Below are 20,968 nucleotides of genomic sequence, written 5' to 3' on the forward strand. Positions count from 1 at the left end.
CAAACACTCTGAGGCCGACGGACCCCACGGGTCGCTACTGCAGGCAGTCGTCCTGGCTTTCAACACGTGCTGGAGGCATCCCGAGGTGAGGGCTGTAGATTCGGACGCCGGATCGCTGTTACTTGTTTTCGACGTGCTCTCAGCCACGCCAGCGAGAAGCATGCACTAGCTGCCTGCGGCTTACACCGAGCAGCACTGAGTCAGTAGGGACGCCGACCATTGAGCTGACTACCGTATACTGATGATGCCGCAACTCCGTGTCCAAGGCTGACACATAGTTCGTGCGTGGGATATGAGGCTGACATTCTGCGCCAAGCCGTTATACAGACAACGAAGTGGCGTCCTCAGCGTTGCGGGGCCCGGTGACGATGATCGAGGGGAACACTGCACCATAGTTGGAAACAATAAATCACTTGGAAAGCTTGGATGAGTCTTAATACGAGGGTTGCCCAGTAAATAATGCCCCATATTTTTTTTCTCCAGAAGTATTTATTCCACAACAATCAAATTTACATATGTGAAAGACTGATGTTTTGTCTACTTGCTTTATTTTTCCACATAATCTGCTTCAAGTTCGACGGCCTTTTTCCAGCGAGACACAAGAGCGTGTATTCCCTGCCGGTAAAAATCTTTACTCTGCCTACGGAGCCAGGTTGTCACTTCGTGAATCACTTCTTCGTCATTGGCAAAACGTCTTCCACGAATGAAATTCTTCATTGGCACAAACAAGTGAAAGTCTGAAGGAGCCAAATCGGGGCTGTAGGGTGGATGGGGTAACACTATCCAACCCAGTTTCGTGATGTGTTCACAAGTCCTCAAACTTGTGTGAGGACGAGCGTTATCATGCTGAATCAAAACATCCTGTGGGTTAACATGACGCCCAAGGCGCCGGAAGCGCTGCTTAAGTTTGTCTAATGTTTTGACAGAAGCCTCTGAATTAATGGTACTGCCTTTTGGCATCACATCAATGAGAATTACGCCCTCGCAATCCCAAAACACAGTCATCATGACTTTTCCGGCTGAAGGACCTGTTTTGAATTTTTTCTTCTGTGGAGAATAAGCATGACGCCATTCCATCGATTGTCTTTTTGTTTCGGGCTCAAAATGATGCACCCAAGTTTCATCACCTGTCACAATCCGTGACAAAAAGGCCTCCCCGTCAACGTGAAAGCGTCGCAACAAATCGAAAGAAATGTCTTCTCTTTGGGATTTGTGATCGACAGTAAGACACCGAGGAACCCATCTTGCACACACTTTTGAGTATCCAAGCTGATTGATAATCACAATCACACTTCCTTTGCTTACTGACAACTCCAGTGCCAATTGTCGAGTCGTAATGCGTCGATCCCGTGGAATGAGAACATCAGCCCGCTGCAACATGTCAGGCGTGACAGCCGTGGGAGGCCTTCCCGACCGCGGCAAATCTCGGAGCTCCGCAGCACCGCCCTCTGATGCTTTCACCCTCTGTGCCCAGCGACCAACAGTACTCATATCGACTGCAGATGTTCCGTAGACGTTGCACAAGCGTTTATGGATATTGCCCACGGTTTCTTCCTCTGCCACGAGAAATTCAATCACTGCACGTTGTTTCTGACGGATGTCACTTGCAGACGCCATTTTAGAACATTCCTACACCACCGCTCTCTGTCGGAGGAAATTGAAACTTTGCGTACACACGCGGGAAACTTCAAATAACTCGCACCTAAAGTTTCACATTTCTAATATTTTTTATTTCGGAGAAAAAAAATATGGGGCATTATTTACTGGGCAACCCTCGTACTTTGCCTTCTACCTCTTCCCGCTACATTTGGTCATCCTGATAAATTTGGGGGCAGAAGTTGACACTACACCTCGTACATGATATCTGCATGAAAAGTCCCTATTTTAAAGGTGTTCAATGTACAAAACTAAATGAAATAACTTTATTTTTTTCACACAAATGGGTTGTATATGAAGATAAGTTATGAAAAAAATTACAATAACAAGTCAAAACACTTCAGTGTGAGCCCCTACAGTGACACAAAGAATCTTGAGTCTGTTTTCAATGTTCATCCATGTCTGCTGCAACAAGCCCAAAGGAATGGTGTCAGTGACTTCCACAAACCAAGTACAGACGTCTTGAATGTCTCGCACTGCAGTGGCAAAAACCCTGTTCTTGCCATAGCCCTGTAGAATGGTGTGATGTCGGGAAAACATTTCGTGGGTGCACCTCGTCCAATCCAGCATCCTGGAAATGCTGCATTTAGAGCTTTTCGAATATCCCGTGATCCGTGAGGTGGACCACCATCTTGATGAAACCAAAGGTTTGATTTAAGTCTTCAACCTGGGGAAAGACAAAGATCTCCATCTTGTCTAGGTACGTAATTCCTGTTGTTTCAGCAAAGAATAATGGTCCAATTGTCTTGTCACGCACCGAGCGAGGTGGCGCAGTGGTTAGCACACTGGACTCGCATTCGGGAGGACGACGGTTCAATCCCGTCTCCAGCCATCCTGATTCAGGTTTTCCGTGATTTCCCTAAATCGTTTCAGGCAAATGCCGGGATGGTTCCTTTGAAAGGGCACGGCCGATTTCCTTCCCATCCTTCCCTAACCCGAGCTTGTGCTCCGTCTCTAATGACCTCGTTGTCGACGGGACGTTAAACAACTCTAACCTAACCTAACCTCTTGTCACGCATGAGGTAACACAAAAAGTTCACTTTGAGCCTACCTCGTACCTCTTCCCTGGCACTGTGTGGATTCTGCAGTCCCCAGATTTGAACATTGTGCTTGTTCACAGTTCGAGAGATGGAATGTAGCCTTGTCAGAAAGCATTACACTTCACAGGAATGCAAGATTCCAGTCAATTCAGTTAAGCATTTTACATGCAAATTAATAGTAGCTGCATGTTGTTGCTGTTGTTGTTGTTGTGGTCTTCAGTCCTGACGACAGCATGTTATCAGGCTTTATTGCCTTAAGTATCTGTAGTATCGTGCCCACATGTCTAATATAGGGTGACTAGGAGCGGTTTCATCTGATTGCTAGACACAATTCAAGCAAATTGTATTAATGGAGCTTATTATAGTAAATTAAATTGACACTACTTTTTGTTGTTGTGGTCTTCAGTCCTGAGGCTGGTTTGATGCAGCTCTCCATGCTACTCTATCCTGTGCAAGCTTCTTCATCTCCCAGTACCTACTGCAACCTACATCCTTCTGAATCTGCTTAGTGTATTCATCTCTTGGTCTCCCTCTAAGATTTTTACCCTCCACGGTGCCCTCCAATGCTAAATTTGTGATCCCTTGATGCCTCAAAACATGTCCTACCAACCGATCCCTTCTTCTAGTCAAGTTGTGCCACAAACTCCTCTTCTCCCCAATTCTATTCAATACCTCCTCATTAGTTACGTGAACTACCCACCTTATCTTCAGCATTCTTCTGTAGCACCACATTTCGAAAGCTTCTATTCTCTTCTTGTCCAAACAAGTTATCGTCCATGTTTCACTTCCATACATGGCTACACTCCATACAAATACTTTCAGAAACGACTTTCTGACACTTAAATCTATACTCGATGTTAACAAATTTCTCTTCTTGAGAAACGCTTTACTTGCCATTGCCAGTCTACATTTTATATCCTCTCTACTTCGACCATCATCAGTTATTTTGCTCCCCAAATAGCAAAACTCCTTTACTACTTTGTCCCATTTCCTAATCTAATTCCCTCAGCATCACCTGACTTAATTTGACTACAGTCCATTATCCTTGTTTTGCTTTTGTTGATGTTCATCTTATATCCTCCTTTCAAGACACTGGCCATTCCATTCAACTGCTCTTCAAAGTCCTTTGCTGTCTCTGACAGAATTACAATGTCATCGGCGAACCTCAAAGTTTTTACTTCTTCTCCATGATTTTTAATACCTACTCCGAATTTTTCTTTTGTTTCCTTCACTGCTTGCTCAATATACAGATTGAATAACATCGGGGAGAGGCTACAACCCTGTCTCACTCCTTTCCCAACCACTGCTTCCCTTTCATGCCCCTCGACTCTTTATAACTGCCATCTGGTTTCTGTACAAATTGTAAATAGCCTTTCGCTCCCTGTATTTTACCCCTGCCACCTTCAGAATTTGAAAGAGAGTATTCCAGTTAACATTGTCAAAAGCTTTCTCTAAGTGTACAAATGCTAGAAACGTAGGTTTGCCTTTTCTTAATCTTTCTTCTAAGATAAGTCGTAAGGTCAGTATTGCCTCCCATGTTCCAACATTTCTACGGAATCCGAACTGATCTTCCCCGAGGTCGGCTTCTACCTGTTTTTCCATTCGTCTGTAAAGAATTCGCATTAGTATTTTGCAGCTGTGACTTATTAAACTGATAGTTGGGTAATTTTCACATCTGTCAACACCTGCTTTCTTTGGAATTGGAATTATTATATTCTTCTTGAAGTCTGAGGGTATTTCGCCTGTCTCATACATCGTGCTCACGAGATGGTAGAGTTCTGTCATGACTGGCTCTCCCGAGGCCGTCAGTAGTTCCAATGGAATGTTGTCTACTCCCGGGGCCTTGTTTTGACTCGGGTCTTTCAGTGCTCTGTCAAACTCTTCACGCAATATCTTATCTCCCATTTCGTCTTCATCTACATCCTCTTCCATTTCCATAATATTGTCCTCAAGTACATCGCCCTTGTATAAACCCTCTATATACTCCTTCCACCTTTCTGCCTTCCCTTCTTTGCTTAGAACTGGGTTGCCATCTGAGCTCTTGATATTCATACAAGTGGTTCTCTTCTCTCCAAAGGTCTCTTTAATTTTCCTGTAGGCAGTATCTGTCTTACCCCTAGTGAGACAAGCCTCTACATCCTTACATTTGTCCTCTAGCCATCCCTGCTTAGCCATTTTGCACTTCCTGTCGATCTCATTTTTGAGACGTTTGTATTCCTTTTTGCCTGCTTCATTTACTGCATTTTTATATTTTCTCCTTTCATCAATTAAATTCAATATTTCTTCTGTTACCCAAGGATTTCTATTAGCCCTCCCCTTTTTACCTACGTGATCGTCTGCTGCCTTCACTAATTCATCCCTCAGAGCTACCCATTCTTCTTCTACTGTATTTCTTTCCCCCATTCCTGTCAATTGTTCCCTTATGCTGTCCCTGAAACTCTGTACAACCTCTGGTTCTTTCAGTTTATCCAGGTCCCATCTCCTTAAATTCCCACCTTTTTGCAGTTTCTTCAGTTTCAATCCGCAGTTCATAACCAATAGATTGTGGTCAGAATCCACATCTGCCCCAGGAAACGTCTTACAGTTTAAAACCTGGTTCCTAAATCTCTGTCTTACCATTATATAATCTATCTTATACCTTTTAGTATCTCCAGGATTCTTCCAGGTGTACAACCTTCTTTTATGATTCTTGAACCAAGTGTTAGCTATGATTAAGTTGTGCTCTGTGCAAAATTCTACAAGGCGGCTTCCTCTTTCATTCCTTCCCCCCAATCCATATTCACCTACTATGTTTCCTTCTCTCCCTTTTCCTAATGACGAATTCCAGTCACCCATGACTATTAAATTTTCGTCTCCCTTCACTACCTGAATAATTTCTTTTATCTCGTCATACATTTCATCTATTTCTTCATCATCTGCAGAGCTAGTTGGCATATAAACTTGTACTACTTTATTAGGCATGGGCTTTGTGTCTATCTTGGCCACAATAATGCGTTCACTATGCTGTTTGGTGTAGCTAACCCGCACTCCTATTTTTTTATTCATTATTAAACCTACTCCTGCATTACCCCTATTTGATTTTGTATTTATAACCCTGTAATCACCTGACCAAAAGTCTTGTTCCTCCTGCCACCGAACTTCACTATTTCCCACTATATCTAACTTTAACCTATCCATTTCCCTTTTTAAATTTTCTAACCTACCTGCCCGATTAACGGATCTGACATTCCACGCTCCGATCCGTAGAACGCCAGTTTTCTTTCTCCTGATAACGACGTCCTCATGAGTAGTCCCCCGCCCGGAGATCCGAATGGGGGACTATTTTACCTCCGGAATATTTTACACAAGAGGACGCCATCATCATTTAATCATACAGTAAAGCTGCATGTCCTCGGGAAAAATTACGGCTGTAGTTTCCCCTTGCTTTCAGCCGTTCGCAGTACCAGCACAGCAAGGCTGTTTTGGTTAATGTTAAAAGGCCAGATCAGTCAATCATCCAGACTGTTGCCTCTGCAACTATTGAAAAGGCTGCTGCCCCTCTTCAGGAACCACACGTTTGTCTGGCCTCTCAACAGATACCCCTCCGTTGTGGTTGCACCTACGGTACGGCCATCTGTATCGCTGAGGCATGCAAGCCTCCCCACCAAAGGCAAGGTCCATGGTTCATGGGGGGTGACACTACTTAACTTTGCATATTTACAAAGATGTGTTGCACGCAAATGGCAAGATGCAAATAATCAATATCCTTCAGTATATACAATTTCAATGCAAGCAAAACAAAACAGTCACTGTTGTGGCGTTCTCCTGTGGCTGCAGCTGGGCGGCGTGGGGTTATATTCTCTTTTTGTAGATGCTGCTTCAGTCATGGTGTCATCCTAGTTAGCTTATTATTGGCTGACATCATCTTACAGCCCTCTCTGCTCTTCCGTTCTCGATTGTCATTCCAGTGCTTTAATTACGCCAGAACAGTATCTGCACCTGGTGTGAACACAGATTTAACCTCTTTTTGAGGACTTTTGCAAAAAACATTTGAAGTTCTTGTGAAGCCTGAGAAGTGATTTACTTGGACTTCATTGGAATGTGTGGCGGATTTTCTCAGCTTGTTCTTCAGAGACCCAGCGACCTCCTCCATGCCCATTTGGAATGCTGCCAGTTTCCAGAAACTGACTGTGCCATGCTTTTATGCTCTTGGCGTCAGGTGCTGCTGTCCTGTAAACACCATGAAACTGCCTTTGCACCGTAACAGTGAATTTAAACTCTGCGTACCGAAGCTCAGTTTGTGCCTTCTCTCCTGAACTGACGCCATTTCGACTTCTACGGACAACAAATAAACAATGAAAGTGCACCAGATGCTGAAAAAAATTAGGCAGCAGCTTTGTCCTTCTGCACACAACAGACAAGTCAGACCTGAAACAAGGAAAGATTTATTATTTTTAAATTGCCTCACAGAATAGGGAATTTTCGTGTAGACACCCTTGACAGGGTTGCTCTGACTGTGATTTCTTGCTCCACCACCACCACCACCACCACCACCACCACCCCAGTGATCCACCTCCCGTGGTCCAGCCACAATGAGGGTGGCAAAGGCGCTATACATCTTCTTGGGAATGTTCTGGCGCGTTCTTGCCCCTGTCAGTCACTGCCTACGACCTTCTCGTGACCTCCAGAACATCATCTGTTGGTACTTTCCTTTCTGGGAGGATGCTCATGTTGCTAGGGCTGTTGCTCACTGTAGGCGACTTCAGATTCATCTTGCAAAGAATATTCAGCCTCTGTTTCATACTATAAATATAGAAATGAAAACCCATTATTTACAGGTCTCAAAGCATAGAGGAGTGAGAGCAAATTGCAAATGATTTCGAGGCAAAGTGGAACTGTTATAACATTATATTTTATTTGCCGTGGTAGATGCTGTGAATCACTGATGCAACGGTGCACAGCCCATACCAATCATTGTCCTTGAGATTCTCTTTTCATTTCACGTGTAAAATGAGGCTGCTGTGAACCCCATATATGAACGTTGATGATTATTGATTGTAGGATATTTGAAATGGTGCCTCATCGGAGAAACAAATCTTTTTCAAAAAAATCATTGCCTAGCATATCTGCATTCACTACAAACTGTTGGGATATAGTCGTACCCACTTACACAAGACTTTATACAATGCATGACACACACATACTGACTTTATTTGTATTTTATTCCAACTGCCATATTCATGGTTGTCAAAAAGTTAATCTGCAACCAATATCACATATCAAAAGTTAGGAACATTACAGGTATACCTGTGTGAAGAGCAACTAGTTGAAGAGAACCAACACGAGACACGCAATCAACACTTACGCAACACGTTGTGTACTGTTGATAGTCTCATTTCAAACTCTCCGGCCGCCATATGCACCCATTTTGTCGGACTTCTTGCAAACACCAGCCATATCTTTTCCACGTTGCCGTCTGAAGCAGGTGGGTGATAGCCACCATTCCACCCCTCTATTTTAAGACGTTGCCTTATTCCATAAACAACGTATGCTAAACCCAAATAGTCGGTCAGGATGGTGATTGCCTTCCATACAGTGTTCGAAAGTTTCGTTGCTCTTGGTTACCAGACATTGTCTGTATGAAGCTGCCGCACACTGAGTTTCCTCCTATGGCATTCATGTTTTGTCAAGTTTTCAGGTTCAATTTAGCATCAAGGTTGTGCCACCTGGGAGGTAAAAAACTTTATCTTACTGCATGTTGAAAACCATTTGTTAGTGACTAGTATAGTTTTTAAGTTAACTAAGGTCTTAAGTTGTAAAAATACTTTATGAACACCGTGAATATCAGTGGAACAAATGACACAATGGATTATGTCAGAATAAACTTTAAGGAAGGATGAAATCAAGAGAGATAGTGAGAAATAGAGCCTCCTAATATGCACTGACTGAGAAAAATTATGACACCTAAAATTAAAAATTAATTAATGTAGAATAATGAAATTGTGGGTATACATTTGTCCAGGTAACATCTGTAATTGATTAACATTGCAAGAACACATGTTAATGTAAGCATGAGATAAGACATTGAAAATGTGGAATGCTGTTACCTTAATAACCGTTGTAAGTGCAAGAATGTTGAATGTGAACTTTCAAAAATGCATGCACTGTGTTGTATCATTGCCAGATGTCAGTTTGTGGGATGAAGTTCCATGTCTGTTTCACATCATCGGTCAATACTAATATATCCGCTGTCCGCGGATAGGAAAATCTCAGAGTGTGAGTTATAGCGGTTTTATTTGAACTAAAGGCTTTCTTCAAAATTTACAAAACAATATTCGTGAGGTAGAACTGATCCTCCAAGCCTACCAATAACAGGATGTATACGATCCGGGAAAAACCCGGGAATTTTTTAGAATTCCGGGAATTTTTCATTGTTTTAGTTTTCAGCTAAATTTTTGTGATTTTGACTGGTAAGAACCAATATTCTAACAAAGGATATTACTGTATCCCGCTATTGAAGAATAATACTGCAGCAACAAAATGTGAATGAGAGAGAGAAAAAAAAAACGAAAATAGAACTTAAGTAGCAAAGGAAATGCGCCATATAGAACACCAAAACACGGTGCTCATGCAAGGGTCTGCCAACAGCAAAGTGTGTCAAAGGCTTTAGGAAGACTGTGCAATGCTTCCTAACAACTAATTGCCTCCAATGACCGTGACGTGACAACTGTTTAAATTAGATTCGTTTGAGCAGTGGCAGGCGGGCTCTTCCGCATGCGCAGTTGATTTGCGTATGAGTAGTACCTTCTTTCAGTTCTGGTTACAGAAGTATGGCTGGGCGCCACTACTTAATATTGCCCCAGTTCGGAAATATAGTAAATCTGGCTCCAATGCCCAGAACAGTCTGAGTTGTGGTGGGTAGATGGATCGTGTCCACGTGACCTGTGTTTAGGTTAAGTGATTTTGTTGTTTCCTCTTAATTGCTCTCACGTTAAATGATAATGGGTTTTTTGCAGTCTGCAGTTATCAGGTGAATTAAAATACGTTCACATAATTACGGAAGTCTAAAATATCTTATTAGTTTTAGATTTTATTTCGACCTTCCTGACAGTCAAGGATTAATCGCCTTGCAGAACAGTTAGTTATTTTTGTCGGTTTGCTAAAGAGATTTGGCTTGCATTAATCTTTTCTGTTTTATTTGAAACGAAGTGTTCAATTTCACACTATTGGCTAGTTTCAACTGTTCACTGCATTCCGAGTGCACGTATGGCATTATGCCATAATAAAGAACCAAACATGAGATAATACAGTGCTGGTACTCCAAGAACATTTACATACGAATCTGGACGTATGAATGTGAATTTTAAACCGAATTATGCATTTTAGCATGGTTCCCTAAATTCCGATGCTCTTGAAGTATCCTTTGATGTCTTGTTTCTTTTATGACATAATGTAAGATCTTTTAATGTTTTACACATACGAACATAATGGGCTTCCTGCGTCATCGTAGCTGCGTAAGCGTGGTGACGCCCATTATCTGGCGCTCTCTCCCCACTGCTGAAATGATCCTATTTCTAACAGGTCGCGAGAAAATATTGCGAATGTTGGTTTGAAAAGCGTTACATTCAAACCAAATTTCCTTTTAAGCAAGATGAACTATGTGCGAGAATGTACGATGAATTACTTAAATCACAAAAGTTTGACTCATTTAAAAATCAGCTCTTTGAGGACGACCATTTAGAAGAATTTCAAGCCCAGAAGATCAAACATTTATGTCGTTATTAAAAATTTTACTGGCACATTTATGCGATGTATCTTAAAGTGTAACACACGCAAAAAAGATCAACATTATATGTAGCAGCTTAGCCTCTCTTCCAGCTTATTAATCTTGGAGACCAATATTATATGTGAATGCTATGTATATTAATTTAAACCATTAACTTTTCTTATTTGTGTGTTCGCACTACTTAAGTGATCTTGCTATTGGGTTACTACATCACGTGTCCGTGCTGTCATCAGCTGTCGAGATCACGTGACAGTGAGCTATGACTGGCTTACAAAAGCGCCTCACAATCTCGAGTTCAATGCTTCGGAAAGTGACATGCGGTGTTTGGTGGAATTCAAATTTACACCTTCGTAATACGGAAATATGCAGCGTACATGTTGCTGCACATCAAAGATCTTTCAAAACGTTGGTATATAAAGCCATAAACATTCAAAGAATTGATGAATTTTACAGTGCCGAGGACGAGTACACTGTCACTTAACACGGAAAAAGTGTATTTTCACCCGGGAGGAAGTGTATTTTAAACCGGCAAAAATACAGGAATTTTTTTCCTTGTCCACGTATACATCCTGAATAACTAAATCAGAGATTCTTCCAAACATTAACTGTCTGTAGTAACCATACTACTTCACCAAACCAAGCCCCGGGCGTCTCATGAAGAGCGGCGCGGAGTCCACGTTGCTGTCACCTGAGTCTGAGGATGAGTAAAGGCCCTGCGAGGATGGCTCCGGTCGCTGGCGGCGGTGGACGATGACGTGCCCCCCCCCCCCCCCCCCCCACCCCTGGAATGTTGTTAACGAATTGCATCAGAGCAGGTCAAATCACTAGACTGACGAACAAATTTGCAATCAGGATGCATGAGACAACCACAAGAGAGCTCTTCCTGTCATACAAAATCACACCACAGGCACTAACTCCAGGTGCAGGTCCAGTGTGTCCAGCACACAGACAGATTGGTTGCAGGGCCGCAACTGGCCTCCTCCTAACCAACTCACACACATCACTGGCACCGAGGCAGAACCAGCTATCCTCACAAAATACAGCAGACCTTCACCCTGCCCTCCAATGAGCTCTCGCTCGACACCACTGAAATTGGAAATGGGCGGTTTAGAGTCAGTGGAATGCACGCGTGTGGCTCGGAGCTGTCTTTGAAGTAACCGATTTGTACTTGTTCGTTGTGTCACTGTGGTGCCAACTGTTTCTCAGATTGCTGCTGCAGTTGCAGTACGATGCGCCAGAGCCATACGCGAAAATGATTCTCCCTCAGTAAAGCCGCGTGGCCGTATGGAGCCCGGTCTTCTTGCATTCGTACAGTCTGGTGACCACCTCTGCCTGCAACCGTGTAGAGTGGCTACATTCCTGCTAAGTCTTTCTACAATATCACAGAAGGAACATCCAGCTTCTTGTAGCCCTATTATGCGACCTCCTTCACACAGAGTGAGGTGGTGATAATAGCGTTTGTGTCGCCTTAAAGGCATTCTTGATTAACATCAGCTCAGCACAGCGAATTTCAAAGGTAACTAACTCTCACGACCGTCACAGCGTCTAGTGTACATTTTTGCATGGAAGCACATGTTATATGCACTGTTACACTGTATCCTGGCAGATCATGCATTGTTGAGTGATTTGCCTGCACTGGGAAAACACTCCTCAGGCCACTGGAAAGGGAAGGGTAGCATCTGATGTATGTGGAGTGTTGTTGGAGGAGAAATCAAACAGTTCTGGAGAAATATATGCATCGGAGTAAACTTTGCATCGATACCAATATAACAATGTCAGTCGTACAATTTCCTGTTTAAATTTTTAGTTATCAACAGTGCTGGGTCAGGAAAGTCGTGTTTATTGCAGCATATCATGTAATGTAAATTTAAGGATGAAAGTAGTCACACAGTCAATGTTGAGAGTTTGGATCAAAAATAGTGAATGTTGGAGGAAAATCTGTGAAGCCTCAAATATGGGACATGTGCACGGTGCAGTTATTTTTAGCCATGAGGAAAGGAATAGAATGTCGAACGGACATCTTGGAGCCAAAATTGAGCTTGCAATGGGTCTGGATGCATTGGATCTTCTCCGTCTACGATAATTTGGTAGTGGTAGCAAGTTGTTTTGAGTGGGGAGGATGTGCAGAAGCGAAACGTATAGAGCTCGAGGGGAGCGGAATTTTAAACAGTGGAACTAAGTGTAACACAATAGGACCAATATTCAAGTCAGCGTCATTTTCAGGAGTCACGCAATTGAATGTTAAGCAGCCACAGCTGTACTGGCGAGAAGCCATTTTAGGGTTTTTACCAAGGCAGATTCTGACCTTGTTAAATCAAACTCTGGACCCAGGTCTGTTGAGATCCGTAAACCAGTTTATTTTAGAGCAAGAGGGGTGCATATCAGCCAAACAGCTTGTGCAGCTTGTTGCTCAGTATAAGGAAAGGCAACTGCAAATAATGATCATTTCGAGCACCTCTGTGCCAAGTGTCATTGCAGCATTAACTTTGTGTTTTATTTCTGATCAGGCGGAGAGCTAATTCCAAGAGGGAACCAAGGGTAATCAAAGTGCCACTGGATTGGATATAGAGGGCGTGAGACGAGTAGTAAGGGGTTGATCGAGCAGTGGTCGTCCAGTAAGGAACTTTAACATTTTGTTTTCTGTCATGGGTTTAAGGGCTGCTAGACCACATTTAAGTGTCCTAATAGTATGGTCATATGTCATAGGTGCCAATCTTAAAAAAAAACGTTATTTACAGGTCCCAAAGCACAGAGGAGTGGGAGCAAATTGCAAATGATTTCGAGGAAAAGTGGAATTGTTATAACATTATAGAGGCAAGGGATGGGAAGCATATTTGCATCAAATGTCCACGAAAGCTTGTGGTCCTCACGTTTTCGGTTGTAATTCTTTTAGCAGCAGAATTTTATTTGCCGTGGTAGATGCTATGAATCACTGATGCAACAGTGCACAGCCCATACCAACATTGACCTTGAGATTGTCTCTTTCCATTTCATGTGTAACACTGTAAACGCCATGTATAAACGTTGATGATAATTGATTGCCTGGTATATGAAATACTGCCTCATCGAAGAAACAATCTTTTTCAAAAAAATCATTGCTTGTGTCAGTCTTGTCTAGCATATCCGCATCCACTACAAACTGTTGGGATATAGTTGTAACCACTTATGCAAGACTTTATACAATGCATGACACACAAATACTGACGTCATTTGTATTTTATTCAAACTGCTTTTGCTCATATGCCATATTCATGGTCATCAAAAAATTAATCTGCAACCAATATCACATATCAAAAGTAAAAGTTAGGAACATTACAGGTATACCTATGTGAAGAGCAACTAACTGAAGAGAACCAACACGAGACACACAATCAATACTTACGCAACACATTGTGCGCTGTCCATAGTCTCATTTCCAAATCTCTGGCCTCCATACGCATGGGTTTTGTCGGACTTCTTGCAAACACCAGTCGTATCTTTTCCACGTTGGCGACTGAAGCAGGCGGGTGACCCCCACCACTCCTCCCCTCTATTTTAGAACATCGCCTGTTTCGATAAACATCATATGCTAAGCCCGGATAGTCGGTCGGGATGGTGATTGCCTTCCATACCGTATTCGAAAGTTTTGTTGCTCTTGTTTACCAGACATCGTCTGTATGAAGCACCCACACACTGAGTATCCTCCTATGGCATTCACATTTTGTCAAGTTTTCAGGTTCAATTTAGCATCAAGGTTGTCACCAGAGAGGTAAAAAAACTTTCTTACCTGCTACATGTTGAAAACCATTTGTTAGCGTCTAGTACAGTTTTAAAGTTAACTAAGGTCTTTTTTAAGTTGTAAAAATACTTTATGGATACCGTGAATATCAGTGGAACAAATGACACAGTGGATTATGTCAGAATAAACTTCAGGTAAGGATGAAATCGAGGGAGATAGTGAGAAATAGAGCCTCTTAATATGCACTGACAGAAAATTTATGACACCAATATTTAAAAATTACTTAATGTAGAATAATGAAATTGTGAGTATACATTTGTCCAGGTAACATCTGTAATTGATTAACATTGCAAGATCACATGTTAATGTAAGTGCGAGATACGACATTGAAAATGTGAAATGCTGATACATTAATAACCGGTGTAACTGCAAGAATGTTAAATGTGAGCATTCAAACGTGCATGCACTGTGTTGTACCGTTGCCAGATGTCAGTTCGTCTGATGGAGTTCCATGTCTGTTGCACATGGTTGGTCAATGCAGTGGTGATTAATGTTGATCGTGGATGATGCTGGCGTTGTTGTTCACGTCTAACATAAGGCTGCTGTAAACCCCATGTATAAACGTTGATGATAATTGATTGCCGGGAAATTGGAAATACTGCCTCATCGGAGAAACAAATCTTTTTCAAAAAATAATTGCTTGCGTCAGTCTTGTCTAGCATATCCACATCCACTATAAACTGTTGGGATACGGTCGTAACCACTTATGCAAGACTTTACACAATGCATGACACACAAATACTGACTTCATTTGTATTTTATTCCAACTGCTTTTGGTACTATGCCATATTCATGGCCGTCAAAAAATTAATCTGCAACCAATATCACACTTCAAAAGTAAAAGTTTCGTACATTACAAGTATACCTGTGTGAAGAGCAACGAGCTGAAGAGAACCAACACGATACATGCAATCATCACTTACGCAACACATTGTGCACTGTTGATAGTTTCATTGCCAACTCTCTGGCCGCCATATGTACCGATTTTATCGTACTTCTTGCAGACATCAGCAGTAGAAATAGATGGTGGGTGATGTGCACCAGTCCTCCACTCTATTTTGGAACGTTGCCTGTTTCCGTAAACAACATATGCAAAGCCCGAATAGTCTGGCGGGACGGTGATTACTTTACATACAGTGTTCGAAAGTGTTGTTGCACTTGGTTACCAGACATTGTCTGTATGAATCAGTCACACACTGAGTTTCCTCCTATGACATTCACATTTTGTCAAGTTTTCAGGTTCAATTTTGCAGCAAGGTTGTGTCACCTGGAAGGTAAACAAAACTTAACTTACTACATGTTGAAAACCATTTGTTAGTGACTAGTATAGTTTTAAAGTTAACTAAGATCTTAAGTTGTAAAAATACTTTATGGACACCATGAATATCAGTGAAGCAAATGACACAATGGATTATGTCAGATTAAACTTTAAGGAAGGCTGAAATCGAGGGAGATAGTGAGAAAAAGAGCGTCTCTCACCATTAGGCATAAATACAAACTCTCTGTATGCATCTCGAAACTGATTAATTAATAGTTGCAAATTAGGCTTGTAAAACCACAACTCCTCTAGTACAATTACAGCAGCTGAGTAATTTATCTTATTTCCGTAAAACGTTAAAGCTAAATCGTCGATTCGTTGCTGTGTAGTAGGAAAAAGGAAGGCGAGGCGCAGGTCGTGTGGATAATTCCTGATATGGTCCCAGTTTCCATAAAAAAAATTCCAACGCAGACATTAGCTGTAAACAACAATCTTTATTTAGAAAGTGACCGTACCTTTACGTTTACAAAAGGTCATATATACTCTGTTCCTAACTACAAATGTTACATATTTGACCTCACTTTGTACAACAACATTTTTGGCTGGTTCATCGCCAGCTATTTCCAAACCAATATAAAACGGATTAACACCTTGAAACAGTTTGTTCTTACATTTACATAGATTCTCTAAATCAGGCCATGACTTTACATTACTTATATCTGTACTAGTCTCTGGTTTCGAATACGTTACAAATTTAAAACGGTTCCTTCTACTATACTTTTGCCATGGAACGCCTGATGAACGTTCTGGTCGTAAACTAAATGGTCCTAAGTTATTACTACAAGCTAGACGTACTTTTTCCAATGCACCTTGATCTTCAAATATCTTTTTATTAGCTCTGTCATCTAGTGTTAGTCTTTCAACTCTTACATTTATTCTATACACATATGTTACAATCTTGTTAATAATAACAGTCATATTTATTTGCAAAGAACTTGAACTCATCAGTAATATCATAATGTCTAAGTGCAGTGAAGTTGTGCGCATTTTCGTCATATTTCTCTGTTGTGCCCATTTTTCCATATTCAAAGCGTACTCCATCTGATTGCGTATATTCGGTACGCCATTTACACATTCGACCAAAATACGGCCTAGTCAGAAGATTCCGTCGGCGTATCCAAAAAAAAAGCTCTAGATGTACAACACTTACTTTTTTTGTAAAAAATTCATACAAGCAACGTATTTATGGTAGAATGAACATAATTAGTACCATTGTACACAAAAATTCAATTTTTATAATCATTGTTGGTCACAAGGGAGGTGGTTCATTTTTTTGTACCGCTGTGCATCAAGATGCATGATAGTCTTGGAAGCATGTCTTCCTTTTCCCTAAGCATAGAGGAACCTTACGCACACTACACATCCAGTCGGTGCAAATTTGTTGTTTCTTGGAACTACATGCTGCACATCTCCTTGTAGATCTTCCTGGCTGATGAGATGAACTTTCAAGACGCACAGATTTCGGAACATTGGGTTTCTTCTTGTTGAACTGGAGATGGCTGTTCAGACTTCGCTTTTTACCTCTTGAAGCTACCAAGGCAGGTGCCACTAAATCCCTTGTGATTTCTCTTCTGAAGTCCTTCAGAGTCATCTTAGGCAACTTCGTTTCTTTATGGATGATGGAAGCATTCACCATGGTGGCATCAATAAAGTACCAAAATATTCTGTGCCACCACTTTCTGCTCTTTCTGTCAGTTTCATATACGCCCTCCAGCTGGTCAAATTTATCTACACAATTCATGTTGGCATTGTAACCGGAGAGACCAATGGGGCAAGAAACTTTTATTTCATTGCCATCTTTTTCCTTTCTTGTAACCTCTGTTGTTTGAGTTGGATCATGGAAATTTGAAAGCGGATGGACGGATCTCTTATCTTTCCACTTCATCACACTAAGGCCTGTATTGCTAGTAGCCCAATCATAGTCGCCCCTTTTCATCTCCTTGTCACTTTTCAGCATAGGTAAAGATTTTCTACTTGGATTCACTGTACCACAAGCATGTATTTTGTTTTCTTTCAAATCTCGGAGGAGATCTGGGCTACTGAAATAATTATCAAACTAAATTCTGTGATCCTTACCTTTAATATTTTCAGTGAGGTCTTTCACAACTCCTTCACCCAATTTCTTTTCCACAGCATTATCTTTCTTTCCATGCATAGCCAGATTTGTCTGCTGGTACCCACACCTTGTAGCCTCTCTTGATAGGCTTCTTTGGCAAGTACTGTTTTATAGAAGATCTTCATTTAAATTTAATCATAGATTCGTCCACTGCCATACATTCATTTGGATTAAGTGCTTTCTGAAAGTTATGTGAAATTCTTTCTAGGAAAGGGCGCAACTTATAAATTTTATCATAGTTGGTGTCCCTTCGTTGTGCCATTTTACTATTGTCATTCAAATGTAAGTTGGTGAGAAACCATTCGAAACACCTCCTTGACATCAGCTGACTCACATAACTATCATGTAGATCAGCACTTGAACTCCAGTAGTCTCTGTAACTAGGAAGTGGTTATATGCCCATCAAGATATTTATCCCTAAGAAAGTTTTTAATTCTTCCATGGATGCTGGCACATAAGGTTTACCAGTAGTCAGAGACGACTGTTGTGCATATAAGTTCGTCTGAAACAAAAATAAATCCATAATATCATCTGAAAGCAGAACAAATAACTGATATGGTGATGGTGTGCCAACTCCACAATAAAAACACTAGGACCACACTGGGAAGTAAATGCAGAGGCATCAGCAGGGCGTTCAGTTTTGCTCCATTTATGTTCAGCCTTCGACTGATGATCAGCAATCTCAGATGGAGTCTGATGCACTGTGATGGTTTGACGCACTGTGACGGTTTGACTTAGCTCAGTCTCTGGTGACCTAATCACTGAAACGGTAGCTGGGCACTAAACTTCAGAATCACTTGACGTATCAGAATCAAACAGAATAGTTTTGGATGTAGTTGGTTCCAGACAATAAGAATTGTCATTGGTGTCATCACTGTCCCCACTATCAAATGATGTGTCAGATGGAATATATTCTTCAAGGGCTTTCAAAATTTCAGACCCAGTCAGCTTTCTCTGACCCCTCATTATTACTGAAAAGTAAAGAGTAAGATTTACCTATGATTGAAGTAGACTGACTGTTGTGGTACAGTGGTACATATTTTGAACCGATGAATAATTAGCTACATTTTAATAATCTCTCATAGAAATAGTCTGAACAACACAAAAACTATAATAAAAAAAATGTACTTTCATATTCCAATAGAAATTTTGTTGGAAACTTCCGCTGGCGGGTAAGAAATAACAATGTTGCACAAACAATGTCTCCACAGTTTACTTGAGCACACCTGACGTAGAAATATGAAGTACTGGTTCTGCTACAAGAACCCAGGAACACCTGCCATCTGGTGCATACATCAAAGAACTACAAAGAACATGCCCTGCTAGTAGTTCAAGTAATCTACCACGAGAATGCGCTGTTCTACGCATCCAAATTGGTGGTACAGATAATGTACCACCGTACAACCTCGGTGCAACATAAGATGGTACACAAACTGTACCACCAGACTTGAAAGGGTTAATATGCACTGATGGACAAAAATTATGACACCAAAAATTAAAACTAACTTAATGTAGAGTAATGAAATTGTGGGTATACATTGAAAACATGGAATGCTGTTACAGTAATAACCGGTGTACTGCAAGAATGTTGAATGCAAGCATTCAAACGTGCATGCACTGTGTTGTACCGTTGCCAGGTTGCAGTTTATCGGATGGAGTACCATGTCTGTTGCATGTGGTTGGTCAATACAATGGCAATTAATGCTGATTGTTTGATGCCGTTGGTGTTCGATGATGTTTCATATGTGCTCAACTGGAGACAGAACTGGTGATCAAGCAAGCCAGGACTACATATCGACACTCTGTGGAGCATGTTGGGTTACAATAACGGTATGAGGGCGAGTGTTATCATTCTGGAAAACACCCCCTGGAATGTTGTTCACGAATGGCATCACTACAGGTCGAATAACTAGATGGATGAACAAATTTGCAGTCAGGATGCATGAGATAACCACAAGAGCTTTTGCTGCCATACAAAATCACACCACAGGCACTAACTGCAGGTGTAGGTCCAGTGTGTGTAGCACACAGACACGTTGGTTGCAGGGCCGCAACTGGCCTCCTCCTAACCAACACACACCCATCACTGGCACCGAGGCAGAACCAGCTTTCCTCAGAAAATACAGCAGACCTTCACTCTGCCCTCCAATGAGCTCTCGCTTGACGCCACTGAAGTTGGAAATGTCGGCGGTTAACATCAGCTCAGCACTGCGAATCTCAAAGGTAACCCTCGCTCATGACCATCAGAGTGTGTATTTAAAGCAACCCTGGTTTGAATCCTTATAGCGGTGCTACTGTCGCCATTCTTGTGCAGCTGGTGCAAAATTTGAATAGGTATCATCGATGTAGAAGTAATGCGTACCAACATCCGTTTGTCACAGAACTCCTTTGTGCTGTGATTTTTTTTTCCGTCAGTGTATGAAAAAACACTGTCCAGTCTACATTTCTGCATGGAAGCACATGTTATATGCACTGTTACACTGTATCCTGGCAGCTTGTGTCTTGTTGCGTGATTTGCTTGCACTGGGAAAACATTGGGGCTTATGTTTGCACTTGACTCACTCTATGTCTGCAGCGCTAAATCACTTTCACTGTACACTTTTGCACACTTTGAGCACAGATCAATGGTCTTGACATTGTGAGGAGTTGACGATGTCGGCGTGGGTGTTGTGAGAGGGCGGCAGTCATGATGTGAGGAAGACGTCTCTGAAGACTGCGTGCAGCAGTACCTGCAGGAATATATGGAAGATGTCACGGTACTTGATGCCCTATTTGTTGTTCCACTTGTGTACACCCTAAAAGTCCTTGTGGAACAGCACCTTGTCTGTCTGGTGTTTGGTGACCACTGCGTGTGCCGTCATGGCTAGAATCTACATGGTGGCAATGCGTTTCGGATTCAGGAAGGGTTTTGCATCAGGGATGGTGAATGTCGTGATTTGTACGGTGCTTTCCTCCATTTGGTTGACCTGGATAACAATTTTCCTGCATATTGCCCGTATTTCCTTGCTCCCTGTGCATTGAACGCAATGTAGGAGCGTGTCTGCAGAGTTCGCTCCCTGGTGTGCCGCCATGCTTATCAGTGTCAACCTCTCGTTTATTGGTACTGTCTTCTGTACAACTTTGTAGCAGGTGCCTCTAGTGTGCTCTGTCAGAGCCCGTTCAGAGATGTTCTTGCAGACCTTTGGCCAGTCGTGGCCTGGAAGTTATGTCTCTATTTTTCGTTTTGCTTGTCTTCGCCACCAATTTTGCTAGCTGTCCGCTGTTGTGAGTCTGACATAGTGGTGACACAGTAGCT

At 41.8% G+C, this 20,968-nt stretch overlaps 1 protein-coding gene across 1 annotated transcript; it reads right to left on the minus strand.

Annotated features, from left to right (window-relative positions):
- Positions 1-16,845: 16,845 nt before the first annotated feature.
- On the minus strand, positions 16,846-17,712 carry LOC126214932 (piggyBac transposable element-derived protein 4-like). Its single transcript, XM_049941571.1, has 2 exons — positions 17,634-17,712; positions 16,846-17,540 (listed from the first exon to the last, which is right to left on the minus strand). Exons 1-2 carry the CDS (start codon positions 17,710-17,712, stop codon positions 16,846-16,848), a joined length of 774 nt encoding a protein of 257 aa, XP_049797528.1.
- Between the last annotated feature and the right edge of the window lie 3,256 nt (positions 17,713-20,968).

Source organism: Schistocerca nitens, chromosome 12 (assembly GCF_023898315.1).
Source record: "Schistocerca nitens isolate TAMUIC-IGC-003100 chromosome 12, iqSchNite1.1, whole genome shotgun sequence".
In the NCBI taxonomy this organism is placed as follows: Eukaryota; Metazoa; Arthropoda; class Insecta; order Orthoptera; family Acrididae; genus Schistocerca; species Schistocerca nitens.